General features: G+C 43.0%; 1 protein-coding gene across 7 annotated transcripts in view; it reads left to right on the forward strand.

Moving 5' to 3' along the window:
* LOC122740557 (DAB2 interacting protein) overlaps positions 1-25,557 on the forward strand; it is a 336,399-nt gene that overhangs the window by 152,235 nt on the left and 158,607 nt on the right. For 6 of the 7 annotated variants that reach the window (XM_043982899.1, XM_043982902.1, XM_043982900.1 and 3 more), the window contains exon 3: positions 18,654-18,772. In XM_043982899.1, the coding sequence (XP_043838834.1) occupies positions 18,654-18,772 (119 nt within the window). Of the gene's footprint in view, positions 1-18,653; positions 18,773-19,132; positions 19,234-25,557 lie in introns of those variants that run through there. The other variant, XM_043982906.1, reaches the window with a different exon arrangement.

Here is a 25,557-nt window from a genome sequence, read left to right on the forward strand (position 1 = left end):
CAGATGAGGAAACAGAGGCTTAGAGAGAAGTGACTTGCCCAGGTCCATAAACCTAGTAAATTCTAGAACCAAGACCGGTCTTCCTTCTAAATATCACACAGATTATCCAACATTTGCCTGCCTCCCATCCCCCTGCCACCCATGCAGTAGTGTGCATGTGCATGATTTTGGTCAGAAGTACTCTTTCCTGCCTGCATTATGCAGAGGTAAATATCTGGATCTGTATCAGTATCTTCTTGCTCCCCCGACCATTGCAGAATTGTATGTCATTGAATACAGTCAGAATATAACCCTACACCTACTTCCCCTGCCCCTCTCACCAAGATGGGTACAATTGTCTGAGTGCAATAAGGAGATCTTCTTCTTTCTCACCATCTTCTTACTGACCCTCCCCCCACTGCAACTATACAAAGATAAACCTATATGTGAGTGGAGTCAGCAGGTATTTTTTTCCCTGTTCTCCTTCTGTGAAGAGGCTCATATCTGTTTGACTGAATTCAAAAGATAATACAATATCTGTCCACCTCTGGACAGATGCGCATATGTGTGTGTGTGTGTGTGTGTGTGTGCATCTCAATATGCCGAGGTGTATACCTTTAAGAGAGCAGTCAGCAAATACTGCTGAGTCCCCATCCCCCAATTCCACTGTACACATCTCTCTAAAAGTCAGAAGATGATCCTATACCTGTCCATCTCCTTTCTCTCCCCTCCCTACCCCCCACTGAAGAGGGGAATTACCATCTTTAGGAGTAAAGTCAGCAAATACTCATCCTGCCCTCTTCCTACTTCATGCTGTGCACATCTGTATGAATGCAGTTAAAAGATAATTTTATACCTGTCTGTCTCACCCCCCCCCACTCTTCCCCTCCCCACTGTGCAAGGCTACACTGTGCAGTTTTCACCTCCTTGTCACCAGACCCTGGGAGAGGGCATTAGGAGTTGGCACTCTGAGAGCTGTACGAACCCCATTAAAAGCTTTATTAACCAGGAGGGCTAGAAGTAGGTATGGAGTCAAAACAGGCCCACCTCCACCATATAATAAGCATGGCCCTTTTCAGGTACCACTATAGCCCCATAACTGCTCTCCTTGGTGTCTGCCTGGCATGATTGGTGGTAAGACCAGAGAACCATTGTTTGACCTTCACAAACAATCATAGAATCATAGCCTTGGAAGGACTTCAAGGGTCTTTTAACCCAATCTCCCATTAAGTGTAGGGACCCTTTCTACAGTGTCCCAAGAAAGGAGTTGTCTGGCCTCTGCTTGAGCATCTTCTTTGTCAGAAACCTCACTACCATATAAGGCAGCTCATTCCACTGTTAGCTCTAATTGAGAGAAGTTCTTCCTTTATGTTGCATTAAAATCTAATTCCTGGGGCAGCTAGGTGGCGCAGTGGATAAAGCATCGGCCTTGGATTCAGGAGTACCTGAGTTCAAATCCAGCCTCAGACACTTGACACTTACTAGCTGTGTGACCCTGGGCAAGTCACTTAACCCCCATTGCCCCGCCAAAAAAAAAAAAAAAAATCTAATTCCTTATGAAATCCCCAAGCCACACCTCCATCTCATTGGTTGTTCTAACTGTATGACCTTGAATTAATTTCTTCCCTTCTTTACCTCATCTGTAAAAGGAAGGAGGTAGACCAGTTAATATTTAAGATTCATTCTAGTTCTGACATTCTTTGATTCAAATGAACATTAAATAAGCAAGCTTTGGGGTCAGCTAGGTGGTGCAGTGAATAAAGCACCAGCCTTGGATTCAGAAGTACCTGAGTTCAAATCTGACCTCAGACACTTGACACTTACTAGCTGTGTGACCCTGGGCAAGTCACTTAACCCCCATTGCCCCGGAAAAAAAAATAAGCAAGCTTGTTATATAAAGTGCTGGTTCTCGTTGTGCTGTCCAGAGACTCACAGAAGATGACTTTCACAAGACCACCATTTCAAATATTTGAAGACAGGAGTTGTACCCCCTAAATCTTTTCTCCAGCTTGAACCTCTCCTGCTCTGCCAGCACATTCCATTATTATAGGGTTTCCAAAGAGACTTCGTCATGCTGTTCTCTTTCCTCTGGAGGTATAGTTTCATGGAAAGATCATAAGACTGGCATAAGAAGACCCGAGTTCAAGTTCTAATTCTGTCATTTACTAGCCATGTGATCCTAGACAAGTCACTTTTGTTTGAGCCTCAATTTCTTTATTTGGGGAATACCTCATAGGTTAATCATGGGGAAAGTTCTTTGTAAATTATAAAGTACTATAGCTATGGGTGCTATTCTAGTAATTCATAATTATTTCACTCTCTTAATAGTACGGATTGGGGTAAATATTTGCATTGGTGCTAAAAGCTTCACCCTGACCAGTAGGGGGCACTGTAGGATAACTCAGAAAGGGGTCACCTAAGGGAAAAGAGAGCCAGGAGACTAATTAATTGCATATTCCTGCCCTCATTCATTGTTCTGTGTTGAAAATCCCAAAGAAAATAGAGCCTATCAAAGTTCGGAAGCCCCTTACCCATAAGAAAGTGCAGGACTGGTCTGCCTTTCCCAGGGAGAATGGAGCTAAGGACTGAAGGCATCAGAGAGGGTTGGAGCTAGAATTCAGTTTAGTTCAACAAAAATTTATTGTCTGCTCTGTGTAAGGCATTGTGCTGGTGCTGAGAATATAAAGTAAAAAACAAAATGGCCCCTGCCTTCAAGGAGCTTACCTCCTACTTAGAAAAGAATATTAGAACATGGGCTTTCCAAGCTGGAAGGGACATTAGAGATCATCTAATTCAGTGAAGCAGAGCTGGGGTATGAAGAGGAGACTCTTCCGTGGGCTCCATGAGCATGCCTTATTGGATAAATGAGGAAACTGAGGTTTGACAAGGAAAAGTGTCTTGCCTCAGGTTACTCAGCTAACAAGTCTTAGATGTGGAGTTCTAACACCAGTTCTGGTTCCAAGTCTAATGCTTTTGCCGTTAACTATATCACATGACAGAGATGGCCCTACCTTTGGGGATCCTTCATCTCAAGAGAGTACATATTAGGGAGTACCACCCCACCTCCAGGCCTAATCAGGCAGGACATGCTCTGAATCCTTTCACCCTGCTGAAGTATTAGAGCTTGATTTCTGAAGGCCAGTCCTCAGGTAAGAATGTAGTTAAAAGGACCCAGATAGATAGTAGCAAATCTATCCCAATGCCCCTTGGTAAAGTGTACTTGATGTGGTAATTCCCAGCCAATATTGGGCCTTAAGTCATTATTATGCTAAAGAAAGTGTTGTTGAAGTTTGAATTTATCGGGCTGTGAATAATTTTCTGTCAATTTGGGATTATCTAGTTTAATCTCAAAGGCACTCATTCCCTCTCTATCTAAGGTTTCAAAAACATTTGTCTGATTGCAATCCATTGCTCTCTGTTGTCAAATAAATCTTCTGTACATACGGAGAACCAGGGATGGGGAAATGTGAAACTTAGGAGATTTATTGAAAGTCTCATACTCCAAATTCTTAGTACCATAAACATCTCAATTCTCCTTGATGAAAGGGGGAGGGAGAGGAGAATTCTAACAGGGGAAGCATATTAATTCCTAATGAGAGACAGAGGCCAAGGAATGCGGTACAGCTGACACATCACTGAATGTGAAGTGGAGGAATATGGTTCAACTTCTGGCTGTTGTATGACCTTGAACTCTCTGGACCTCCATTTCCTCATCTGTAAAATGAAGCCTTTGAGACTAGATAACATCTAAGGTCTCTTTTACCTCTAAATCCAAGGACAGCAGCATAATTATGCAAAGGATCCTTTCTGTCAAGATTATGACATGGAGGGTCATCTTGGGGGAATCCAGGGAATCTCTTCCTGATAGCCTCAGAGGTTTCCCTAAAAAATTCTTATAAAGCTATCGTTTTCAGTTGGTTTCCCTTCTCCCTGCTTTAGTCCATCCTTCACATTGCTGCCGTACTGATATTCCTAAAACAAGTCAAGTTACTTTGACCAGTAGCAGCAAGTATGGTATAGTGGTTAGAGTGCAGGACTTGGAGTCCAGAAAAGTTGGGTTCAGTCTTGCCTGAGACACGAGCTGTCCAACCCTGGACAAATCACTTACTCTCTCTGAACCTCAGTTTTTTCATCTATAAAAAGAGAAGGTTGAATGTTATGATAGTTGAACTTAATTACCAGTTTGATCCAGTTAAGTGCTAAGTCCACGATCCTACTATGTGATCCTCCCACCCAACTAAATAAACTCTAGTGTCTGTTCAACATGTAAAGCTCTTTATAACTTGGCCTTGTCTTATCTTTCCAATCTGCTTATATATTTATGGCTTATCCATATTGTCAAGTCACCAACAAGTCAACAAGTATTTATTAAATACTTATGTTCCAGGGACAGTGCTAAGTATTGGGGATACAAAAAAGGGCAAAAATAGCCCCTGCCCTCAAGGACCTTAAAATCTAATAGGAGAAACAACATGTAAACAACTATGTACAAACAAGATGTTTGGTGGTAATCTTAGATGTAAGGCATTACATTAAGGTGGGGCTTCTCCCCCCCCATATAAATACTTTATTATTTTCCAGTTACATTTAGAGATAATTTTCAACATTGGTTTTATAAGATTTCTAGTTTCAAATTTTTCTCCATCCCTTCCCTCCTTCCCCCCTCCCCAAGACAGCAAGTAATCTGATATAGGTTATATATGTACAATCACATTAAACATATTTCTGCATTAGTCATGTAATGAGAGAAGAATCAGTGCAAAAAGGAAAAAAACTCAAAAAAGAAAAACAACAATAACAAAAAATAAAAATAGTATGGTTCGATCTGCATCCAGATTCAACAGTTCTTTTTTTTTTTTTTCTGGATTTGGAGAGCTTTTTCCATCATGAGTCCTTTGGAACTATCTTCAACCATTGTATTGCTGAGAAGAATAAGGTGAGCCTTTGTAAGGGACATGATACTTATGTTGAGACTTGAAAGAAGGCAGAGACAAAGAGAGCTTCTCACACAAGATGCTCCATCTGCTCTCTCCATATCTTTGCATTGGCTATCCTTCATACCTAGAATGCTCTCCTTTCTCACCTCCAGCTCTTAGAAAACCTGGTTTCCTTCAAGCTTAACTCAAATACATGGGGAACAACTAGCAAAGATTCCCAGAGTCTGGAGGCAAAGTATCTCTGGACCTCCATTTCCTCATCCATAAAACGAAGCCTTTGAGACTAGAGGGGCCAAGTGTCACTAGATTAGACTATGTGAAAGAAAGGTGTGACTAAAAAGGTGTGTGTGGGGGGGGGCAGGAAGAGCAGGTTATAAGGCTCCAGGTATGTACCTTTGATCTCCATGGTTTTCTCTGACATTCCTTCCAGATAAAATATACCTTGTCTAGGTGAGCCACCTTCCCTCAGACAATCCAGATCATTCAGAGTGGGATGCAGTCATATGTGTCCTACTCTAGTTTTGGTGAGGAAGTAACAGTGTGTCACTTTTTTTGATAGGATCATGAAATTTAGAGATGAAAGGGGCCTTAGAGGTCATCTAGTCTATCTAATATTCTTATGAGATGAGGACATTGAGGCTTGGAGAAGTTAAGAGCTTTCCCCCAAATCACAAGGTAGTAAGTGGCAGAGCCCAGGATTGGAATCTCAGTTCTCTAGTTCCATATCCATGTTCTTTCTACTTTGTCATGATTTAGAGTCTGAAAGGAAATTAGTAATCATCCAGTCTGACTTTCTCATCTTACAGAGATAGAATATTGGGTGGGGGAGGGATACTTTGCTGAAGTCATATAAACTATGATTATCTGAAGAAACCAGGAGTTCCAGCTTCCAGCTTTTATGCTGTTCCTTAGTGGAATCCTTCCCAAACTGTGGACCTTAACTACTGTTTAGGGCAAGGGTTTGTGATTTTTTTTTTACCTTAAAAAAATGGGTGCTCCCTATTTGAAAAGGTTGAAAACCACTGCATGGACCCGTGAAAATTACCTCCTGAATAATTCAACAAAATTTGTTGAGTGCCTTAGACCCTGCACTTAGTCTGTCCCACTCGATTAGCAAATGAGACTGAAAGCAGGTTGCTTGCTCCTTGTCCTGAAGGCTCTTAGTCTGAGGTGTCAGATGACAGTAATGTGATCCATATCCTTTAGAGTTGGAACAGACCAAATCTGGTGGGTGGTGGCAATAAAGCATGTTTTCCAGAGAGTCATCATGGTTTCCCAGTGTTTCAAAGGAAAAAAAACCTCAACAACAACGGCTCAAAGAGCACTGGATTGGAAGTCAGAACATATGAGTTCAAGTCCTGGCTCCTTCATTAAGTAGCTATGTATGACCTTGCGCAAGTGACTTAACATCTGTGGGTCTCAGTTTCCCTATCTGCAAAATGAGGTTGAACTAGATCATCTATCTATAAGGCACTTTCTGGCTCGAAGATTGCATTCTATCATGCACAAGTCAAGTCAGTTAACAAGCATTTACTAAGTGTCTATTCTGTCTCAGGCTAATAAGATCACCAAGCAAAATGAGTATAGAGAGGGAAGAGAAGAGTGCTCAGGACAGCAACCTGGGGGAGATACCCACAGTTAGTGGATAGATCCAACCAAGGAGACAGTCAGGTAGGAAGAAAGAGAGCCAGGGGAGAGCGATACCCTGAAAACCTACAGAGAAGAAATTATCAAGGAGAAGAATGTGGTCACAGAGTCACAGTGCCAAGGGCTACAGAGAGGTCTAGAAAAGGCCATTAGATTTGGCAATTAAGAATTCACTGGTGGGGCAGCTAGATGGTGCAGTGGATAGAGCACCAACCCTGGATTCAGGAGGACCTGAGTTCCAATCCAGCCTCAGACACTTAACACTTACTTGCTGTGTGACCCTGGGCAAGTCACTTAACCCCAATTGCCTCACTAAAAAAAAAAAAAGAGAGAGAGAATTCACTGGTAACTATTCTGTGCTCTAGGGAATATTCTAGACAGCTAGGTGGTGCAGTGGACCTGAGTTCAAATCCAGCCTCAGACACTTACTGGCTATGTGATTCTGAACAAGTCATTTAACCCTGTTTGCCTCAGTTTACTCATTTGTAAAATGAGCTGGAGAAGGAAATGGCAAAACCACTGTAGGACCTTTGCTAAGAAAATCTCAAGTAGGGTTATAAAGAGTTGGGCACAAATGAAATGAAACAAAGGTTCATTCTAGCTCTGAGGCTATGATTTTCACTTTACTATTCTTTGAAGATTTACAGATTCTTACATGGGTCTACTTTGCAACCCTAGATAGCCTGGTGCAGTGCTGGTAGCTTATTAGTCTTTTTGGCTGCATGATCAACCCAATGGTCTGGAGTTTTCTACCTGTTTACTCTGACTCAACATTGGAGGAGGATCAGCCACTGCATATCACCACCTTCTACATAGACCTTATAAGACTCTGAGCAATGGCTGTTGTTGTTTGTCCTTCATTCTCAAAGAGGATCATGACCTTGGGGTGATGTCGTGACTTGCAGTGAATTGGATTTAAAACAAGGTCCAGTGGTGAGATACATATCAGTATGAGTGGGGATAGCTGTGGATGTTTTCAGGCAATTGGAGTTAAGTGACTTGCCCAGGGTCACATAGCTAGTGTCAAGAGTCAGAGGTCACATTTGAATTCAGATGCTCCTGGCTCTATCCACTGTGCCAACTAGTTGCCTTCTGAGCAATGGCAAGGACTAGGACAAGCCTTTCATTGCATCATGTATCTAGAGTAAGAATACCTGGCTTTAGATCTTACTTCTGCTATTTACAGTTGGCATGACTGGGCTTCTGTTTCCTTTTATTTAAAATGAAGGGATTGAATTGGATAGATGACCTCTGATCCCACTGGGCCCTACTTTCAGCAGGCTGCCAGATCATTCCCACCTAAGTATTTGTGGATCCTGGCATACCTCAATTACAAGGTATTTGCATTTTAACAAAACATTTTTGGAGAACAGAAAGCCCACGTGCTCAAAGGAGTGAATCTCTAATATCGCAATTTCAAACAAGATGATTCACTGGTAGAGGAGATTTTTTTTTAGTGGGGCATATCAATACCACTTAAAAGGCAAACTTAGTTGGCTTCCTCCTCCTCCTCTTATACATAAAGTGTAGGACAGCTAGATGGTGCAGTGGATAGAATACTGGCCCTGAAGTTGGGAGGACCTGAGTTCAAATGTTACCTTAGACACTTATTGTGAGACCCTGGGCAAGTCACTTAACTCCAATTGCCTGTAAACATCCATGGCCATCTCCAGTCATCCTGATATATATCTTGCCAGTGGACCCAAATGGCTCTGGAGGAGAGAGTGAGATTAATGATCTTGCACAGCCCTCTCTCACTTAAGTCCAATTCACTGCAAGTCATGATATCACCCCAAAGTCATGATCTCTTTGAGAATGAAGGACAAACAACAACATAAAGCAAAAACTAGTTGAGGACTGGGAGAAATGAGGGAGCAGCTTGTAATCTAGCCTGCTCGGGACCAGGAAGCCTTTCTTTGAAAGCTGTGAAGACAAGATCTCAGGGTGTGAGAGAACCTAGCACATTCATCACTGTAAACTGCTACCCATCTTAACAGCAAAACAATAGGAACATTCTGTACACACTTGTTGGCAGTACTTGTTGGCAGTGACTGGGTGGGGTTCTTTCTTAAAGAGCTCAAACATTATTTGTTCTGCTGCATATTCAGTGAAATCTGCGGCAGATGTTGCTACAATACAATTCATTTTTAAGAAAGAGTCTGGGAGCCTCAGTGGTCTGCAAATATGATTTGAACCTTTGATGTGGTTTGGCAGTCAAAAGGGCTAATTTTAGGCTATATTAACATAGCCTGGTACCCACTACCTAGACTCCCCACTCCTCCCCTCATTACTGAGCTTTGGAGAGGAAAATCCTGTCAGAGGTGAAGCCTCACGTATATTTATTTATATGTTTGTATGGTCTTAGTCTGGGAAATTTTATGTGTTTATGTTATTAATATGTATGTATATAGTTAATAAACATTTATTAAGAGCCTACTATATGTTAGGCATATTGTTAGGTGCTGGGGAAACAAAGAAAGGCAAAAGACAGCTCTCCTGCCCTCAAGGAGCTGACAGTCTAATGGGGGGGAGGGGAGAGCACATGCAAACGACTCTGTACAAACAAGCTAAATCTAGGGTAAATTGAAAATAATCAGGAGAGGAAAGGCACTGGGATAGAGGGGGATCTGGAAAAGCTTTTCCTTAGAAGGCACTACTTTTTCTGGGACTTGAAGGAAGCCAGAATAGCCAGGAGGCAGAGACCAGGAAGAGAAAGAGCACATTCCAGTGGAAATGCCCTGGGTGCTGAGAGGGAGTGTCTGAGGGAGAAGTTTGTATCTGAGAGCTGAAAGGAACACCTTGTCTAAGCCATATCTGAAGAGGGAACCCCTCTGCAATATTCCCAGTAAATAGCTATCTGGCTTTCTCTTAAAGACTTCCAGTGACTCCCTGCTAGAATAACCAGTTTTATGCCAACTCAGGATAGGGGAACGAGATCCTGACTTGGGGTCAGGAACATGAGGTGCTAGTCCTTTGTCTATTTATAGATAGTGCTGTGTGACCTGCATCCAGGATTTTCTACTCTCTAAGGCTAATTTTTCTCATCTCTAAATTGAGGGGTTTGGATGAAAGGTCAACTGTTTTTTTGTGGAGCAATGAAGATTAAGTGACTTGCTCAGGGTCACAGAACTAGTAAGTGTCAAGTGTCTGAGGTTGGATTTGAACTCAGGTCCTACTGAATCCAGGGCCAGTGCTTTATCCACTGTGCCACCTAGCTGCCCTGGAAGGTCAATTTCAATGAGAAACATTGTGAAACAAGGCTCTGTCTCAGCTTTTGCCCCAAAATTCTGGAACCAAAAGGGGAAAGACAAAAATAGGGAGCAGATGCTCTCCTCTACCTCGGCCCAGCCATTTACTTCCTATTTCTTTTTTTTTTTAATTTAATTTAATTTTCACTTCCTATTTCTGTGAAGGGTCAATCTGCCCCTTCTCTTACTATTCTAGGCCCTGTCATACACTAGTTACTGGTGTTTCTACATATCTTGTTTCTGCAAAATATGCACAATGATTCCTATGAATGCAAAAGATGCACAATCTTTTCCTCTTTTCTATTTATGTCCAGTTTTGGAGCCTTTTTGGCTAAGCTCCAACTAAAAGACATCATCTTCAAAAACCTTCTGCCTCTTGCATTTTTATTCGGCCACTAGATATGTAAATTCACTCTTTCTTCCCTGTCCCCACCCTCTACCCCAAACAAGCCCATGTTTTTAAAGGTTATAGAATGAGAGTCAGGGGATGTGGATTTGAATTCCCGCTCAACTATCAACTCTGTTGCTGGGCAAGCCATTTATGTCACTGGGCTTCAGTTTCTGTCTTTGTGAAGTGGTTAGACTAGATGGTAACAATGACAACTGGTATTTATTAAGCTCGTTAAGCTCTACAAAGCACTCTACTTACATTATGTCATTTGAGTCTCACAACAACCCAGTGAAGTAGGCATTATAGGCATTGTCCTCATTTTAGAGATGAGAAAACCAGGGCTCAGAGAGGTTAAGTGATTTACCTATGGTCCCACAGCTAGGATGTGTCATAGCTGGGATCTGAACTCCCATTTTCCTGACTTTGAGTCATCCATTATACCATGATTCCTATCATAAGTACTTGCCTATTTGTAAGACAAAGACTTCTATGTATGGAGTAGCATGACAATTTCCACACTAACTGATCCTGAGTTCAGTTATTTGTAGTGGTTGTGGATTTTTTTTTATTATAGCAGGGCCCACACACATTTGTTGTTTATATTGTTGTGAGATTTTTTTTTAGAAGGTATTTCTTAAAAAAAAAATTCCATGAGGACATTTTTGGCAACTGCCAACATCCCTAGTCTAAGCCTCCTATGACAACCAAGGGCAGAGATTCCAAGGGAACTGTTTGTTTTGAGCCCCGGAAGAAATGGGCTCTTGCCTGACTGGCTCAGGGCCATAGCTTCTCCAGACATCTTCCTTGCCTTTGATGGGAGTGTCTGGGTATACCCATGACAGCTAATGCCCCCTGGAGGGTCTGTTTCTACTCCCCGCCCCCCCAAGTCCCTACAACTCATTAACTCTGCCAAGTAAGTACTTACAATCCTCAAAAGTCTCATTTCTTCCCACAAAGCTGGCAGTGAGAGCTATGCTGGTTCCTTCTGGCAACAAGAATTGTAAAAACAATGGGAAACAGAAGGAGAGCAATGTTTTATTGTGATCTTAACTCTTAGACCCTTCATTCTGGTGTGCTACCTCTGCCCTCCACCCTCATCATTCTTCAGCTCTGAAACCTCCATTGCAGGATGATCTGTGATCAACTTGATGATGCTGCTGCTGCTTTTCTCTGGCTACCATCTCTGCCATCACAGCATGTGTTAATCAAGTCAATGTGCATTCTTCTTGCCTCTCCTTCTATACAGTCTTACCTATGTTTCAAGGAGCATCTTAAATCTGACCTCATCCAGGAAGCCTTTCTCACCTACCCAAGTTCACAACTGATCTCTCCTTCCTTTGAGTTGGCTCTTATAGAGAATATTGTTTGAATCACCTAATTCAACACATACTCATAAGTTGAATCATTTTGTGTGCTTAATTCAATACATCATGTTATAGATAGCAATACCTACAGGACAACGATAACATTGCCATTTAGCTTTATTTGTCATGGTAACAACCCAGACCATAGAAGCAAGGAAGGAAGTTTTGAGAGCTATAAACATGGAATCAGGAGATGGAATTAAATGGAATATATCTCAATGAAAATGACAATCATTGATATTTATATTATGTTCAAATCCTACTATGATGCCTCATTATGGTATGGATGTGATCTTGGATTGTGTTGTTGCTATTATTTTTTAAAAGTTTAATTAAAGATCCAACCATTCTGGGGAATGATTTGTAACTATGTTCAAAGGGCTATGGAACTGTGCATACCATTTGACCCAGCAATACCACTGCTAGGTTTATATCCCAGAGACATCCCCCAAAAGAGAAAAAGACCTAATTTGTACAAAAATATTTATAGCAGATCTTTTTGTGGTGGCTAAGAATTGGAAAGCAAAGGAGTACTCATCAATTGGGTAATGGCTACACAAGCTGTGGTGTAGGATGGTGATGGAATATTATTGTGCTATATGAAATGAGAAGCAGGATGATTTAAAAAAGGCCTGGAAAGACTTGTATGAACTAATGTATAGTGAAGAGAGCAGAACCAAACATTATGCACAGAGACAGTAATATTGTTTGATGAAGAACTGTGAAAGACTTAACTATTTTCAAAAATACAGTGATCTAAGACAATCCCAAAGGACTATCTATCCACCTCCAAAGAAAAAATTGATATTGATTGAACACAGACTGAAGCATGCTATTTTTCACTTTCATTTTTGTTATTTTATTCAAATTTTCTTATACAAAATGACTAATATGAGAATATTTTACATAATGGTATATGTATAACCTATATCTGATTGCTTACCCCCCTCAGGGAGGGGGAAGAGGAGCCAGTAAGTATCAAATGTCTGAGCCCGGATTTGAACTCAGGTCCTCCTTACTCCAGGGCTGGTGCTTTATCCACTTCGCCACCTAGCTGCCCCCATCTTTTTTTTTCCTAGTAGTATTTCCCCCAATTACATGTAAAGAGATTTTTAAACCTTTTTTTTGGTGGGGGGTGGGTCAAATGAGGGTTAAGTGACTTGCCCAGGGTCACACAGCTAGTAAGTGTCAAGTGTCTGAGGCCTCATTTGAACTCAGGTCTTCCTGAATCCAGGGTCAGTGCACTGTGCCCCCCAGCTGCCCCCTCAACATTCATTTTTGTAAGATTTTAAGTTCCAAATTTTTCTCCCTCCTTCCTTTCCTTCTCCCCCCCCCCAACCAAGACGTCAAGCAATCTGATATAGGTTATAATGTACAATCATGTTAAACATATTTCCATATTAGTCATGTTGTGAAAGTATTATCAGAACAAAAGGGAAAAACCACAAGAAAAAAAAGCAACAAAACAACAATAACAACAACAACAACAACATGAAATAGTATGCTTTGATTTGCATTCAGACTCCATACTTCTTTTTCTGGATATGGAGAGCATTTTCCATCATGAGCCTTTTGGAATTGTGTTGGTTCATTGTATTGCTGAGAAGAGCTAAGTCTGTCACAGGTGATGATCAAACAATGTTCCTATTTCTATGTACAATGTTCTCCTAGTTCTTCTCACTTTGACTCAGCATCAGTTCACGTAAGTCTTTCCAGGATTTTTTGAAATCTGCAGGCTCATCATTTCTTGTAGCACAATAGTATTCCATTGCATTCATATACCACAACTTGTTCAGCTATGCCCCAATTGATGGGCATTCCCTCAATTTCCAATTCTTTGCCACCACAAAAGGAACTGCTATACATATTTTTTGTACATGTGGGTCCTTTTCCCTTTTTAATGATCTCTTTGGGATATAGACCTAGTAGTGGTATTACTGGGTCAAAGGATATGCACAACCCCATGGTCTTCTAAGTCAATTTGTAGCTGCAGGGATCCTTACATAGATTTAGTGTCCCCTGGCTCGATCAAAATTGTCCATTTTATCTTTTGTGATGCTCTTTGTGCTTAGCTTGATCATGAATTCTATATATAGATCTGAAAGGAAATTTCTTCCTTTTTTCCCTCTCATTTGTTTTTTATGTGACCTTTTTTGTTTATCACGTATCCATTTAGAACTAATTTTATTATATGGCCTAATGTGTTGGTCCAAACTTGATTTCTGCCAAACTGCTTTACAGTTTTCCCAGCAGTTTTGGCAGAATGGTAAATATTTGCCCCTGTAGCTGGGGTCATTACTCCAGAATTTCAAAGGCAATGACAGCCAGTCCTGCTAGGCTTGAAAAGCTTCAAGTACAGTCCAATAAATGCAGGATTTTTATAGAAAGTCAGTATGTGCATGTATAACCCATATCTGATTGCTTGCTGCCTCAGGGGTGGGGGAGGAGAGGGAGGGAAGGTGGTATAAAAATTGGAACCCAAAACTATAAATAAAAATGTTTATTACATTAAAAAATAAAAAGAACATTAGATCCTTGAGGGCAGGGACTGTTTTTCATTTTTGCTTATATTTGTATCACCAGTGCTTAACACAAGTGCCTAGCACATTGGAAATACTGTTTGTTGACTGACTAACATACTACATACCCTGTAGGATTAAAATCCTTGAGGGCAAAAAAGAAAAGAGAAAGAAAGTCAGTATGTGGTCATTCTTTTTATTAGGGAGAAAACAACTGGGAAAATAAAGAAAGGTCCCTCGTAGGAGGAGACAATTGAGATGAGCTTTGAAGGGAACTAGGGATGCTAAGAGCAAAAGTAATGAGAACAGTCTATGTTAAAAGCTTGCTTCCAGCCTTAATAGTCAATATTTTTAGGTCCTTTCCATCTCTAACATTTTATATTTTAATGCAAGGGTTTTTAACCTGGGGTCAATAGATACACCCCTCCCCACCAGGGGATTCATGGAGAGATTTCAGGGACACCCACTTGGATACAAAATACATGTGTATATTATATTCATTAAATATAATGGATATATCAAATTATTATATACTATATATTTCTTTTCATTAACCTATATATTAATCATATCCTAAAATATATGATCATAAACATATTATATTTACAAAAATATTATTCTTTTTACCAACGTATATATTATGTACTTCAATGTATTATTAAATGTATTCAATATATTTTATGTGTATTTAGAAATATGCGGAGAGGAGGGAGTGAAGCATTCCAAGGAGGAGAACAAGTGGGTAGTAGGATGGATCTCTAGTTTACACGGGTGCACCTTTGAGTAGCACTTAAATCCTAAATACTGAATTATTGTTGGTCATTGCTCTCTGGGAGCTCACAATTTAAAGCAGAGGGTCTTACCCCACCCTACATGAGCTTGTTCTCCTTTAATACTTTGATAACTATATTTCAATATAATTGGTTTCCTTTGTTAGCTTACAGTATTTTGCAAAAAGGGACTGTAGGTTTCAGTGGACTGCCAAAGAGGTCCTCGTCACACAAAAAATGTTGAGAACCCCTGATTTAACGGAACTATATATAGGTCTCTTCTGTCATGTGGTTTCTTCCCTATTTACCAGGCTAGTAAGTGTGGATTTATGTCTAGTGGATTGTCTTAAAGGAAGACGTTGTCCTCAAGACCCACTTCATAAAAGTGCCCGACCAAAGATAATTAAGTTCATTATGATCAGGTCTTTCATTCAAATTCAATCCTTCCCGTTTTCTATCAGGGCTTGCCTTGTGTTTGTGGAATGCCTTTGAGAACGCTGGTTGCATTTCTTCTGAGGATGGGGAGTAGCATCTAAGGATTCAAAGCTGAAACAGACTATCAAGATCAACTAAGCCCATCCCCATGTTTTACAGATGAGGGAAATGAAGGGCAAAGAGCCTGAGGTCACATTGTTAGTTAAGTTTCCTAGCTAAATCTCCTGACTCAAATCCAGTGTTCTTTTCACTGCACCCTGCACTCAACTGCCTCTTAACTTGATAAAGAGGCTTTTGGATCCCCAGACCCAGGCTGACTGGAGGATCCTCTATCTAGGGTACTTATTCATGGGCCAAAGAGTAGTTCATGGTATACTGAGCCAGGGCTGGGAAACCTGGGTATGGAATTTGGCTTCATTCCATGGAGCAAATGGCATAATGTAAATATGTAAATATGGCATAAAGACATCTGCCTCTTATGACTGTGTTAGAATTAATAAATAAATTTGAACAAAGCAATCCAGAAAAGACCACTGGCCTGGGAGTCAGAAGACCTGAGTTCTAGTTCTGACTTTGCCATTCATTAACTGTGTGACCTTGGGTAAGTGGTACAAGTCCCTCATCCCTAACAGATCTTCTTTTCCTAACCTATAAAATGAGATGGGAGATATCTACATATTTGTGTGTGTGTGTGTGTGTGTATGTGTGTGTGTGTGTAATTTTATAATTTTATATACACACACATATATTTTTGTTCATCTGTGTCCAACTCTTTGTGACCCCAATTGGGGTCTTCTTGGCAAAGATACTGGTGTGGTTTGGCATTTCCTTCTCCAGCTCATTTTACAGATGAGGAAACTGAGCGAACAGGGTTAAGTGACTTGCTCAGAGTCACATAGCTAGTAAGTCTCTGAAGCCAGATTTGAACTTGGGAAGTTGAGCCTTCCTGACTCCAGGCCCAGAATTCTATCCACTGAGTCACCTAGCTTACTCCCAGGCAAACAGGGTTAAGTGACTTGTCCAAGATCACATAGCTAGTAAGTGTCTGAATCTGAATTTGAACTCTGATCTTCCTGACACCAAGCCCAGTGCCCTATCCACTGAGCCATCTAACAGCCCCACAACCATGGTTATCCTTCCCCTAAACCTGCCATGCCTTGTGCCTTCCTGAGTTCTGTTAGTAGTTTAGCAGTAAGGACATTGTAAGGATCATCATAGGCCTCATTTTTCTTACTGGGTTACTCAAAGAGAGGAAATTTAATTTTCAGACTATATAGAACATTAATTCTTCAGAATAAGCAAATAGTTCACTGGAGCGGTGCCATTATTTCCCTGGCTTGTGAGGTAGTATGTTATCCACATCACATACTGCACAAATAACATCTAATATTTGGAACATTCTTGGGGTTTGTTTCTATCTCCTCCTGGCTCCTCACCACCTTCTTGGTCAGGTATTCCATGATAATTGAAAATTTATGTGTCAGCCCAGTGAAATGTTGGCAGCTCAGAGCAGATCTATCAGGTTCATGGGGACCTTCCCTGGGAAACTGATGGGAGATGACCCAGGGTTGACTGAGTAGACAGCTGTCTTTGCAGCATCCCCAGTCCCAAACCTCATAAGTCTTTCATTTGGGACAGGTGACTATTTAACAAACATTTACTTAGCTAGGTGTGGTAGGGGATAGAACATGACTGCCACAGCCCCTGTTCTCATTGGGTTCACAGTTTTGTTGGGGAAATAAACAAGAATAAAGAAAACTATAGAGGAAGAATGGTATAAAGAGTTTTGGCAGCAGAGGGCCCTGGTTTGAATCCCTACTGTGTGTGACCTTGGACAAATAATTGAACAGCTCTACACCTAAGCTTCCTCACTTATGAAAGGAAGGGATTGGATTAGATGGGGGGGGCGGGGGGGGGGGGGGGGCAGGACAATGAGGGTTAAGTGACTTGCCCAGGGTCACACAGCTAGTAAGTGTCAAGTGTCTGAGGCAGGATTTGAACTCAGGTCCTCCTGAATCCAGGGATGGTACTTTATCCACTGCACCACCTAGCTTTCTCCACCCCCCCCATCTTTTTTTAAAGATGTTTTCAGCTTTAAGCCCCATGATCCTCTGATGATACAAGACAATCTATGAAAATGCAATTAGGTAGGTACAAAATATTAAGGCAGCTCTCTAGGAGGTATACTGGTTAGAGCTCTGGACCTAGAGGCAGGAAGATCTGAATTCAAACCCACCCTCAGAGACTTCTTAGCTATGTGATGCTGGGTAAATCACTTAATCTTTCTGTGTCTCTATTTCCTCATCTGTAAAATGGGGAATTAGCACCTACTTCCTAAGGTTATTGTGAGAAGAAAATGGAGTGATTATAGCTGGGCTGAAGTACAGGGTGGAGGTGGTATTCTTAGGTTTCCACTGGCCATACTTTGTCATTCTAGTATGGATACAGTAAGACTGCTGTCCTCTCCACCCTCTCCCCTCCAATTTTTGTTTTTTCAAATTCCATAGCTCTTTTGGAATCATGGAATCACAGAATGAAGAGACTTCAAGAACACAGAATGTTAGTCCAACCCCCTCCTTTGACAGATAAAACTGAGACCCTGTGGGACTTAATGACTCTCCCAAGGTCATACCACGGATTAGTGGCAAAATTAGAATTAACCCCCTGCTTTGTCTGCATAACCAGATTTTAGCTGTTAGAGCTCCTACCTACCCTACAGAGCCTCCATCTAAACACCGGGAGGAACTGCTAGTTCTTCGGGACGGAGGGAAAACGCCTCTGAGTTTTTATTAGGCAGGGAGCTTGTTGTCCACTGAGCCTCCTTGAATGGCCATGACCTCATTTCGGTGAGATTTGATGAAAAGGTTCAGAAGTCAGGAATGGGGGCTACGGTGGTCCCCACTGTGCTATAGGTTCCTGTGGCCCTTCTCCCCACATCGTACACACACACACAGACACACACACAGACACTAGTTGTGGATGCGGAGGCAGGGGGTACCGGACTCCCCTTGCCCCACCCAGAGCCCACCCCCTCCCCTCCCCTCTTAGTTGCAATCTGCTATTCAGGCTGGTGGTTGCTATGGCAACAGAGGCTTAGGGGAGTCTCCCGTCTACGTCGCTCTGCTGGCCGTCGGCTGGAGCAGATGTGGGCTGGATCCAGCCCTCCGAGGGAGCTGGAGCCAGGAGCTGGAGCTAGAGCCGGAGCAAGCCTTGCTGACAGCAATGCGCATTGGCCCGGGCTGGGCGGGAGCCAGGGAGCCTGGGAGCCGGGAGTACCCTCCCTCCGGGCCCCCTCCTCCGGGGCTGCCCTTCTTGTCCGGGAGGGCTGGGGGCTAACCTGCTCTCCTCATCTCCTGCCCGCAGGGCTTCCTCAGCCGCCGGCTCAAAGGCTCCATCAAACGGACAAAGAGCCAGCCCAGGCTCGATCGCAACAACAGCTTCCGCCACATCCTCCCTGGGTTCCGGAGCACGGACAATGAGAGGTAGGTAAGCCCAGCCAGTGGCCAGGGGGCGGTGTCTGGGGGAGGAGGGGGTGAAGGGGGGCACTGTGTATGTGTGTGTGTGGGGGGTAAGTGATTGGACGGGCACTGGCCCCCACCTCCGGCCCTGAGACTGATGCTGTGGGGGGTGGAGGGAGGTCAAGGAGAAGGCAGGCTTTTGGTTTGCTTTTAAAGAAGGTGGTAGAGAGGGTCTAGGTGCGAAGGACCCGGGCAGCGAGAGTGTGTTTGGCCCCACCTTCTTTGTTTCTCTTCTCCAGTCTACCTTTCTGGGGTCACAGCCCGGCTGGGAAGAGGCATCTGGAGTTTCTGCTGACCTCCTGCCCCATGCCTGGTCCAGCACTGTCACCAGTGGCACCTCTGCTGTCTATCTATCTCTGCTGTCCCCTAGACAGGAAGGGCGACTTTGGCTGAAGCTTGGGAAGAAGTGGCACAGAGAGGGGCTGGTAATGGGAGGCTTGGCCAGGAGGGTACAAAGATCAGCCTTCCCTTCCCCCTTTTCAGTCCTGCTCCCCCTCCAATTTTCCTTGGGTCACGGTCTGTCATGAGAGGGAGATGGCAGAACCTCTGCTGTCTATCTATCCTGTCCCTTCCCCTTACAAATCTGAACCCTGAATGGTATTGGAGATAGGGGAAAAAGCAGGGGACTATTGGGCCCCTTAGAGTGTTGGGATTTAGGACTTTGGCTTGTAGGACTAGCAGAGAGAAAGCCCGGTGATTGGTGTGGGAAACACCACTAACCACCCCCACCTTTTGATTTTCCTCTCCTACCTTTCTGACACCAGCCCCCCCTCCCCACCCAGAGGTTGTGAGAAAGCCTGTTCTGACCCTTTGCTACCCCACCCTCCAGCCCTTCTCTGCTACTTATACTGTCTCTGATAGGGGTGAGGACAGAGACTAGGTTGAAAAAATCATTTTAGGGTTTGGTTCCAGGGGGGGCATGGCACAGAGATGAGAGGGGAAGGGGGCAAGTGTTTTAGATGAGAACAAAGGTTGAAAGGAATTAGGCCTCTTGTTTTAATTATTTTGTCCTTTGAAGATCCAGATAGATAGACACCAGCTGAATTGTAGATGGTAAGACCTGTATGGCATTTTAAAAAAATGTGGTTATATGTGTGTGGGGGTGGGGGTGTGGAGAGGTATTGTTTCACTGTCTCCCTGTCTTTAAGAGCCCTGGCTATCTAAGTACTTAAAGGCTGGGGCTATCAGGCTCAGACTGGAGGTATATACACACAGAGTGGTAGGGTGTTTTTTTTGGGGGGGGGTGGGCTTCAGCTCAAGGAGGAGAGCATGCCACAAACTTCCAGCACCCTAGAGAGACAGGGACATTGGGGGCAAGGACACTGGCAGACCCAGAAGAAGCATTCTCTTCTTAGGAACATCCAGAGTCAGTCTCCTAGGATTCACTGTGCTTTCTGTGTTACCCTGGATCTTGGGCAGGGGCTTCTATTTGCTTCGTTGGGTGGTATTTAAATGCTTCTGAGTGCCTTGCCCCGGTTACACACACTACTAGTGACCAGTCTTTCAGAAGTACATTTGGTGTCTAGCCTAAGGGTGTTTATCATATGGGTCCTTGAGGGAAACTTGGAGAATAGTGACATAAAATGATGAAGCAGGACGGGGGGGGATAGGGTGGTGGCAGCAGAGGGCGGGGAGAAGTGCCTCTGTTCTTGGGGTCACATCTATTCTAAGTAGAGTGCTGAGTTGCCTGGGAGCAGAGAAGGCAGCTCAAGGTATGTGGTTAGTCTTCTCTACCTCTGAGTCTGCTGCTCATGTATCTCCTCATGATGGAAGGCAGATGGGAGAATGGCCTAACCCAGAACCCTTCCCTGGTTGGCAGTACCTCCACAGACCAGTCAAGAAAGCTGTTCCCTTCCCCCTCCTTCCTTATCTCTCTTATGGATGATCTGAGCATGGCTGAGGATGTGTTGGGGGGAGGGGGCTGGGTGGCTGACATGACAGCCTTAGGAGGGAAAAAAAGCTGAAGGTAGCAATGGGAGTTTCAGAGCAGATCTTTTTCAGGCAGAGGCATGCCCTTTTCTTATGCCCTTTGGTTGACCCAGTGGGCACTGCTTCTCTAGGGGCCTTTTTTCTATGACAGATGCTCATAGCTCTGCAGGAAGAGCTCATGTCAGTTGTCAGTTAGGATGCTACTTCCCTGAGAGGTGAAGGGACAGAGCATTGTGTCTCCTGAAGCCTCTCAGCTAGACTGACCCACCTGCTTCCCTTCCCCAAAACCTGCTTCCTTGCCTTGGCCCCAGATAAGCTCCCAAACACAGAAACAAGAAGCACATAGGCAGAACGAGTCAAATTTCTCACTCCTCCAGCCAATCCCCCACAGCAGGCTGAGGCGTGTAAGTTCCATATTATAGACCAGCTCCTCTTGAGATTGAATGGGCATTTAAGTGACCTAAGAGCTTTCTCGGGCTGCATCCAATCTTCCTGTGATTCTGGCTTCCCCCAAGTAGTCTTGCTAATCCATTCAGCTTTTCTCTCTCACTCTGGAAGCAGCTTTCTTATTCCAAGCCCACAGCCAAGCCCTTTCTAACCTGAGGACCCTCTAATGAAGACCTAGGCTCTCCCTGTGCCAGAGAGCCCCTTATTTTGGGCTAGAGAAACCAGGCAGTTTTAAGCACTTGCTGTTTTTGTTATAGCCTGGCAACATTTTCAGCTGCTCTGCCTCTCTGACCGAAGACCATGCCCATTTCTACATTTTCCTTTACTCACCAGTATACTTGGAGCATCAGGAGTCTCTGCACCCGCATGCAAGTGTTCATGTACGTACTCTGGCTATAAGGCCTTGTTTGGCTCTGGGTCTGTCATATGGCATATTGAAGGAGTGGAGCAGCACAGATGGAGGCCCAGCCTCTGTGTGTGGATCCACATTTGTGAGCTTACAGTGTGTAGGTAATGTTTACCTCCTGACAACAGGAATCCAGCAGCCAGAAAAAATGGACAGACACCTCAGTTGTCAGTTGTGGCTTATATGTGGAGAGGGTCGTGGACAGAGTTATGGTGAAGATGACCTCTCTGGGTCACTTCCTGCCCTGGCTTCTTTAGCAGCCAATCTTAAGGGGACTAGGGAGGGTGGAGGGTGAGGAGGTAGGAGAGCACCTAACTACAGGGCGGGTGATGGACCTGTTTCTGAAATGATACTAAACATTAGCAGTGTTAACAGGATGTCAGACTGGTGGTGGTACAGCATTGGATTATTAATTTTATATCAACAAAATCTGGTTCTGTGCTATTCTCTGGCATAGCTCAGATTTCCCAAGAGCAGTGAGAGAAAGGCTCTGGGTAAGAATTATAGAATGAATGTTAAACCTTAAAACCTGGAATGTCAGAGTTGAAAGGTACTTTAGAAACCATCCAATCCAGGGATTCTTCACCTTTTTGTGTGTGAAATGGGCCCCTTGGGCCATTTAGTGAAACCTATGGACCCTTTCTCAGAATAATGTTTTTAGTAAATAGGGTTACTAAGGGAGCCAGAGGTTGGTGAAAATAAAGATGTTAGCTTTTTCACATCCAAATTTACAGCCTCCTTAAAATCTATCTGTGGACCCCTGTGGACCCTGGGGGTCTGTATACTTCTGACCTCAAGAGTAGCTGCTGACAGAGGCAGGTTGAGAGCCTTACTTGCAGTTCATTGTCCTTTTCATGACACCGTAAGTCATGAGGGGAGCTGGTGGTCCAGATGATCTATAAGGTACCTTCATGCTCTGAATTCTATGATCTTAGGACCAAAGTTTCCTGACGTGTTGGAGCCCAGCCCTGGAACAAGGGAGGTACTGCTTTGGTGCTGCTGAACTTGCCTTATCCTTCCATTGTGGAAAGAAAGAGCCAAAGGGGTTTGCAGTCAAAGAGCTGGGAGTGGTTGCCAGCCATGAGGAAGAGATTAATCCCCAGCTTTTTGTGACATAGAAGGCTTTCAGGGATCTGTCTTGTGCAGTCATCCCTCAATTCAGCCAGCCTAGATAAGTGTTATGAAATGAGAAGATGGCTGTCATTTGAAGGAACTCTGGACAAATCACTCAAGAAAGTGTTGGGGGGAGGGGTATGAAGGGACCTTCAGCTGTCAAATGCCTTGTTCCATTCCTGTGGCTAAATCTGGGTGGGCACTGGACACTTCTGTCTTAGACTTAGGAACCAAGGTCTTTGTATGAGATCAGACTTTAGAGGCGAAGTATGACCCACTCAGTGGGTCAACATAGGGAGGAAGAAGAGCAGGTCATGTGAGCACTGGCTTTGGGGGGTATTTGTCTCATTTTTTAGGGTAGTCAAAGAGGTTGTTACAATCTACTGTCGTTAATGAAGTCAATTCATTTTCAGAGACAGGATGGTGAGGGGGGGAAGAAAGGAAGGAAAAGGGAATAAACATTTATATAGAGCCTACTAAGTGCTCTATAAATATTATCTCATTTGATCCCCACAACAATCCTCAAGGGAGGTGCTATTTACAATTGAGCAAACTGAGGCAAATAGGTTATGACTTGCCCACCTAATAAGTGTCTAAGGCTGGATTTGAATTCAGGTCATTCTAACTCCAGATCCAGCATCCTATACACTGCACCACTGAGCTATCTCTGGCAGTGGAGTAGAAAGAGTCTGGTATTTTACTGAATTGCTGAAGTCGAAGGGGCCTTAGAGGTCTCCTAGTCTAATCCACACCTGAACAAGAATCCCTCAAAAACATATCTGACAAGTGGCTATATAGACTGTTGGTAGGAAGAAATCCCCTAATTCACCTTCCAGTTCTGGATTTTTCTAATATTATAAAGGTTTTCCTTATGAGCTTATATGTGCCTCTCTATAATTGTCATGCATAGCTCTTCATTCTGTCCTCTGCAACCAAACAGAATAAGTATAACCCTTAAACAAACACATACACACACACTTACAGTACTTAAAATACTTGAAGAGGCGGCTAGGTGGCACAGTGGATGGAGTACTGGGCTTGGAGTCAGGAAGACCTGAGTTCAAATCCAGCCTCTGACACTAGCTTGTGTGACCTTGGGCAAATCACTTAACCCTGTTTGCTTCAGTTTCTTCATCTGTAAAATGAGCTGGAGAAGAAAATGGCAAACCACTCCAGTATCTATGCCAGGAAAACCCCAAATGGGGCCACAAGTTGGACATAATGAATTGACTAAACAACAGCAGATCATATTCTCTGCCCCCCCCCAACCACCACACCATTCATACCCTGAGTCATCTCTTTTCCAAATTATGCAAACCCTAATCCTTCAACCCATGCCTGGGACCTTCTATTATCCTAGTCTCTTTCTTTTGGATGTTCCTTAGTTTCCTTCTTAAAATGAAGCACCCAGAAATGGACACAATGCTCTGGGTCTGCTCTGTCCAATGCAGAGTCCAGTGAGAGCATCACCTCCCAAATCCCTAGCTATGCCTCTCAATGCAGCTTAAGATCCCACTAGCTTTTTTTGGTTTCCATAGCACATTGTTAACTTACTGTGCTTACAATTCTTGAAAACAGTAGTGTCAAACTCAAATAAGAATGGGTGCCACTAAACCTGCATATGGCTCCTTGGGGGCTGCATCCTGACTTAGAAAACCACATATTAACGTTATCTATGTTTAATTGTATTTATATTTTGTTAATATTTGTCAGTTACATTGGTTCCGGTGTGGTGGTGCCAATTGGCATGTCTGACATTTCTGCTCTAAAACATTTGAATTAAGTCAGAAGTTGAAGTCCCATGTGCTGACATTTACTAGCTGTGGCCTAGGACAGGCCACGTGAGATCTCTGAGGCTTGGTTTCTTCCTCTAGGAAATGACAAGAGTAGTAATTTACACTATCCATCTCAAAATACCATTGTGAGGAAATTGCTTTGTAAATCATATAAATAGTATAAAAACATACATTGGCACCATGGTAATTATTGTTTGGCTGGACATCAGAAGACCTGGGTTTCAATTTATCCTTCACTGATTCACTCTGACATTGGGCAGATCACTTCCTCTCCCTGTATCTCAGTTTCCTCATCTGCAAAATGAGAGAGTGGGTCCTCGGACTGATTGTAGCAGTGGAACCCTTTACTATACACAAAATTTGGACCAAAAATTTGAAGTAGAATCTTATTTAACATGATTTCTAAAAAATACTTATTGGTAATAGTGTAAAATAATATGACTGATTTTTAAAACAATCTTGTATATTAAGATCAAGTTTCTTCTGAATACGGAGGCAATATGAAGGAGTGAAAAGAAAGCTGGACCTGGAGTCAGAAGACCAGGGTTCAAAATCCTGATTGTCACTAGCTGTATGGACTTCGACAAGTCTTTTCCTCTCTCTGACCCTCAGTTTCCCCACCTTTAAAATAAGGAGTTGAATGAAATGATCTTTCCAACTTCAGTAATTCATAAAAATATTAAACTCTTGTCCATTATATATCATTGGGTATTATCAATTATTTAATCTAGTTTAAACCAGTAAGAAATTTATACCCACTAGTTTCTGATATTTTTCCACAGCTTTTGGAGACTGAGAAATCAAAGGTAGAAAGGACCTTAGAAAACAGAATTTTAGAGTTGGAAGGGACCTTGGAATGTAGAATGTTAGAACATAGAATGGTAGAAGTAGAAGTGACCTTAGAACAGAAAGTGTGAGAGCTAGAAAGAACTTTAGTGTTACAATCTCTTACTTTACAGATGAAAAAACCAAGGCTGAGGGAGGGGATATATTTTGTTCAAGGTCACACAGCTAGTTAGTATCTGGCCTCTGCCCTGTATCTCTTCCCTCACCAGTTA

This window comes from Dromiciops gliroides, chromosome 2, assembly GCF_019393635.1.
Source record: "Dromiciops gliroides isolate mDroGli1 chromosome 2, mDroGli1.pri, whole genome shotgun sequence".
Taxonomy (NCBI): Eukaryota; Metazoa; Chordata; class Mammalia; order Microbiotheria; family Microbiotheriidae; genus Dromiciops; species Dromiciops gliroides.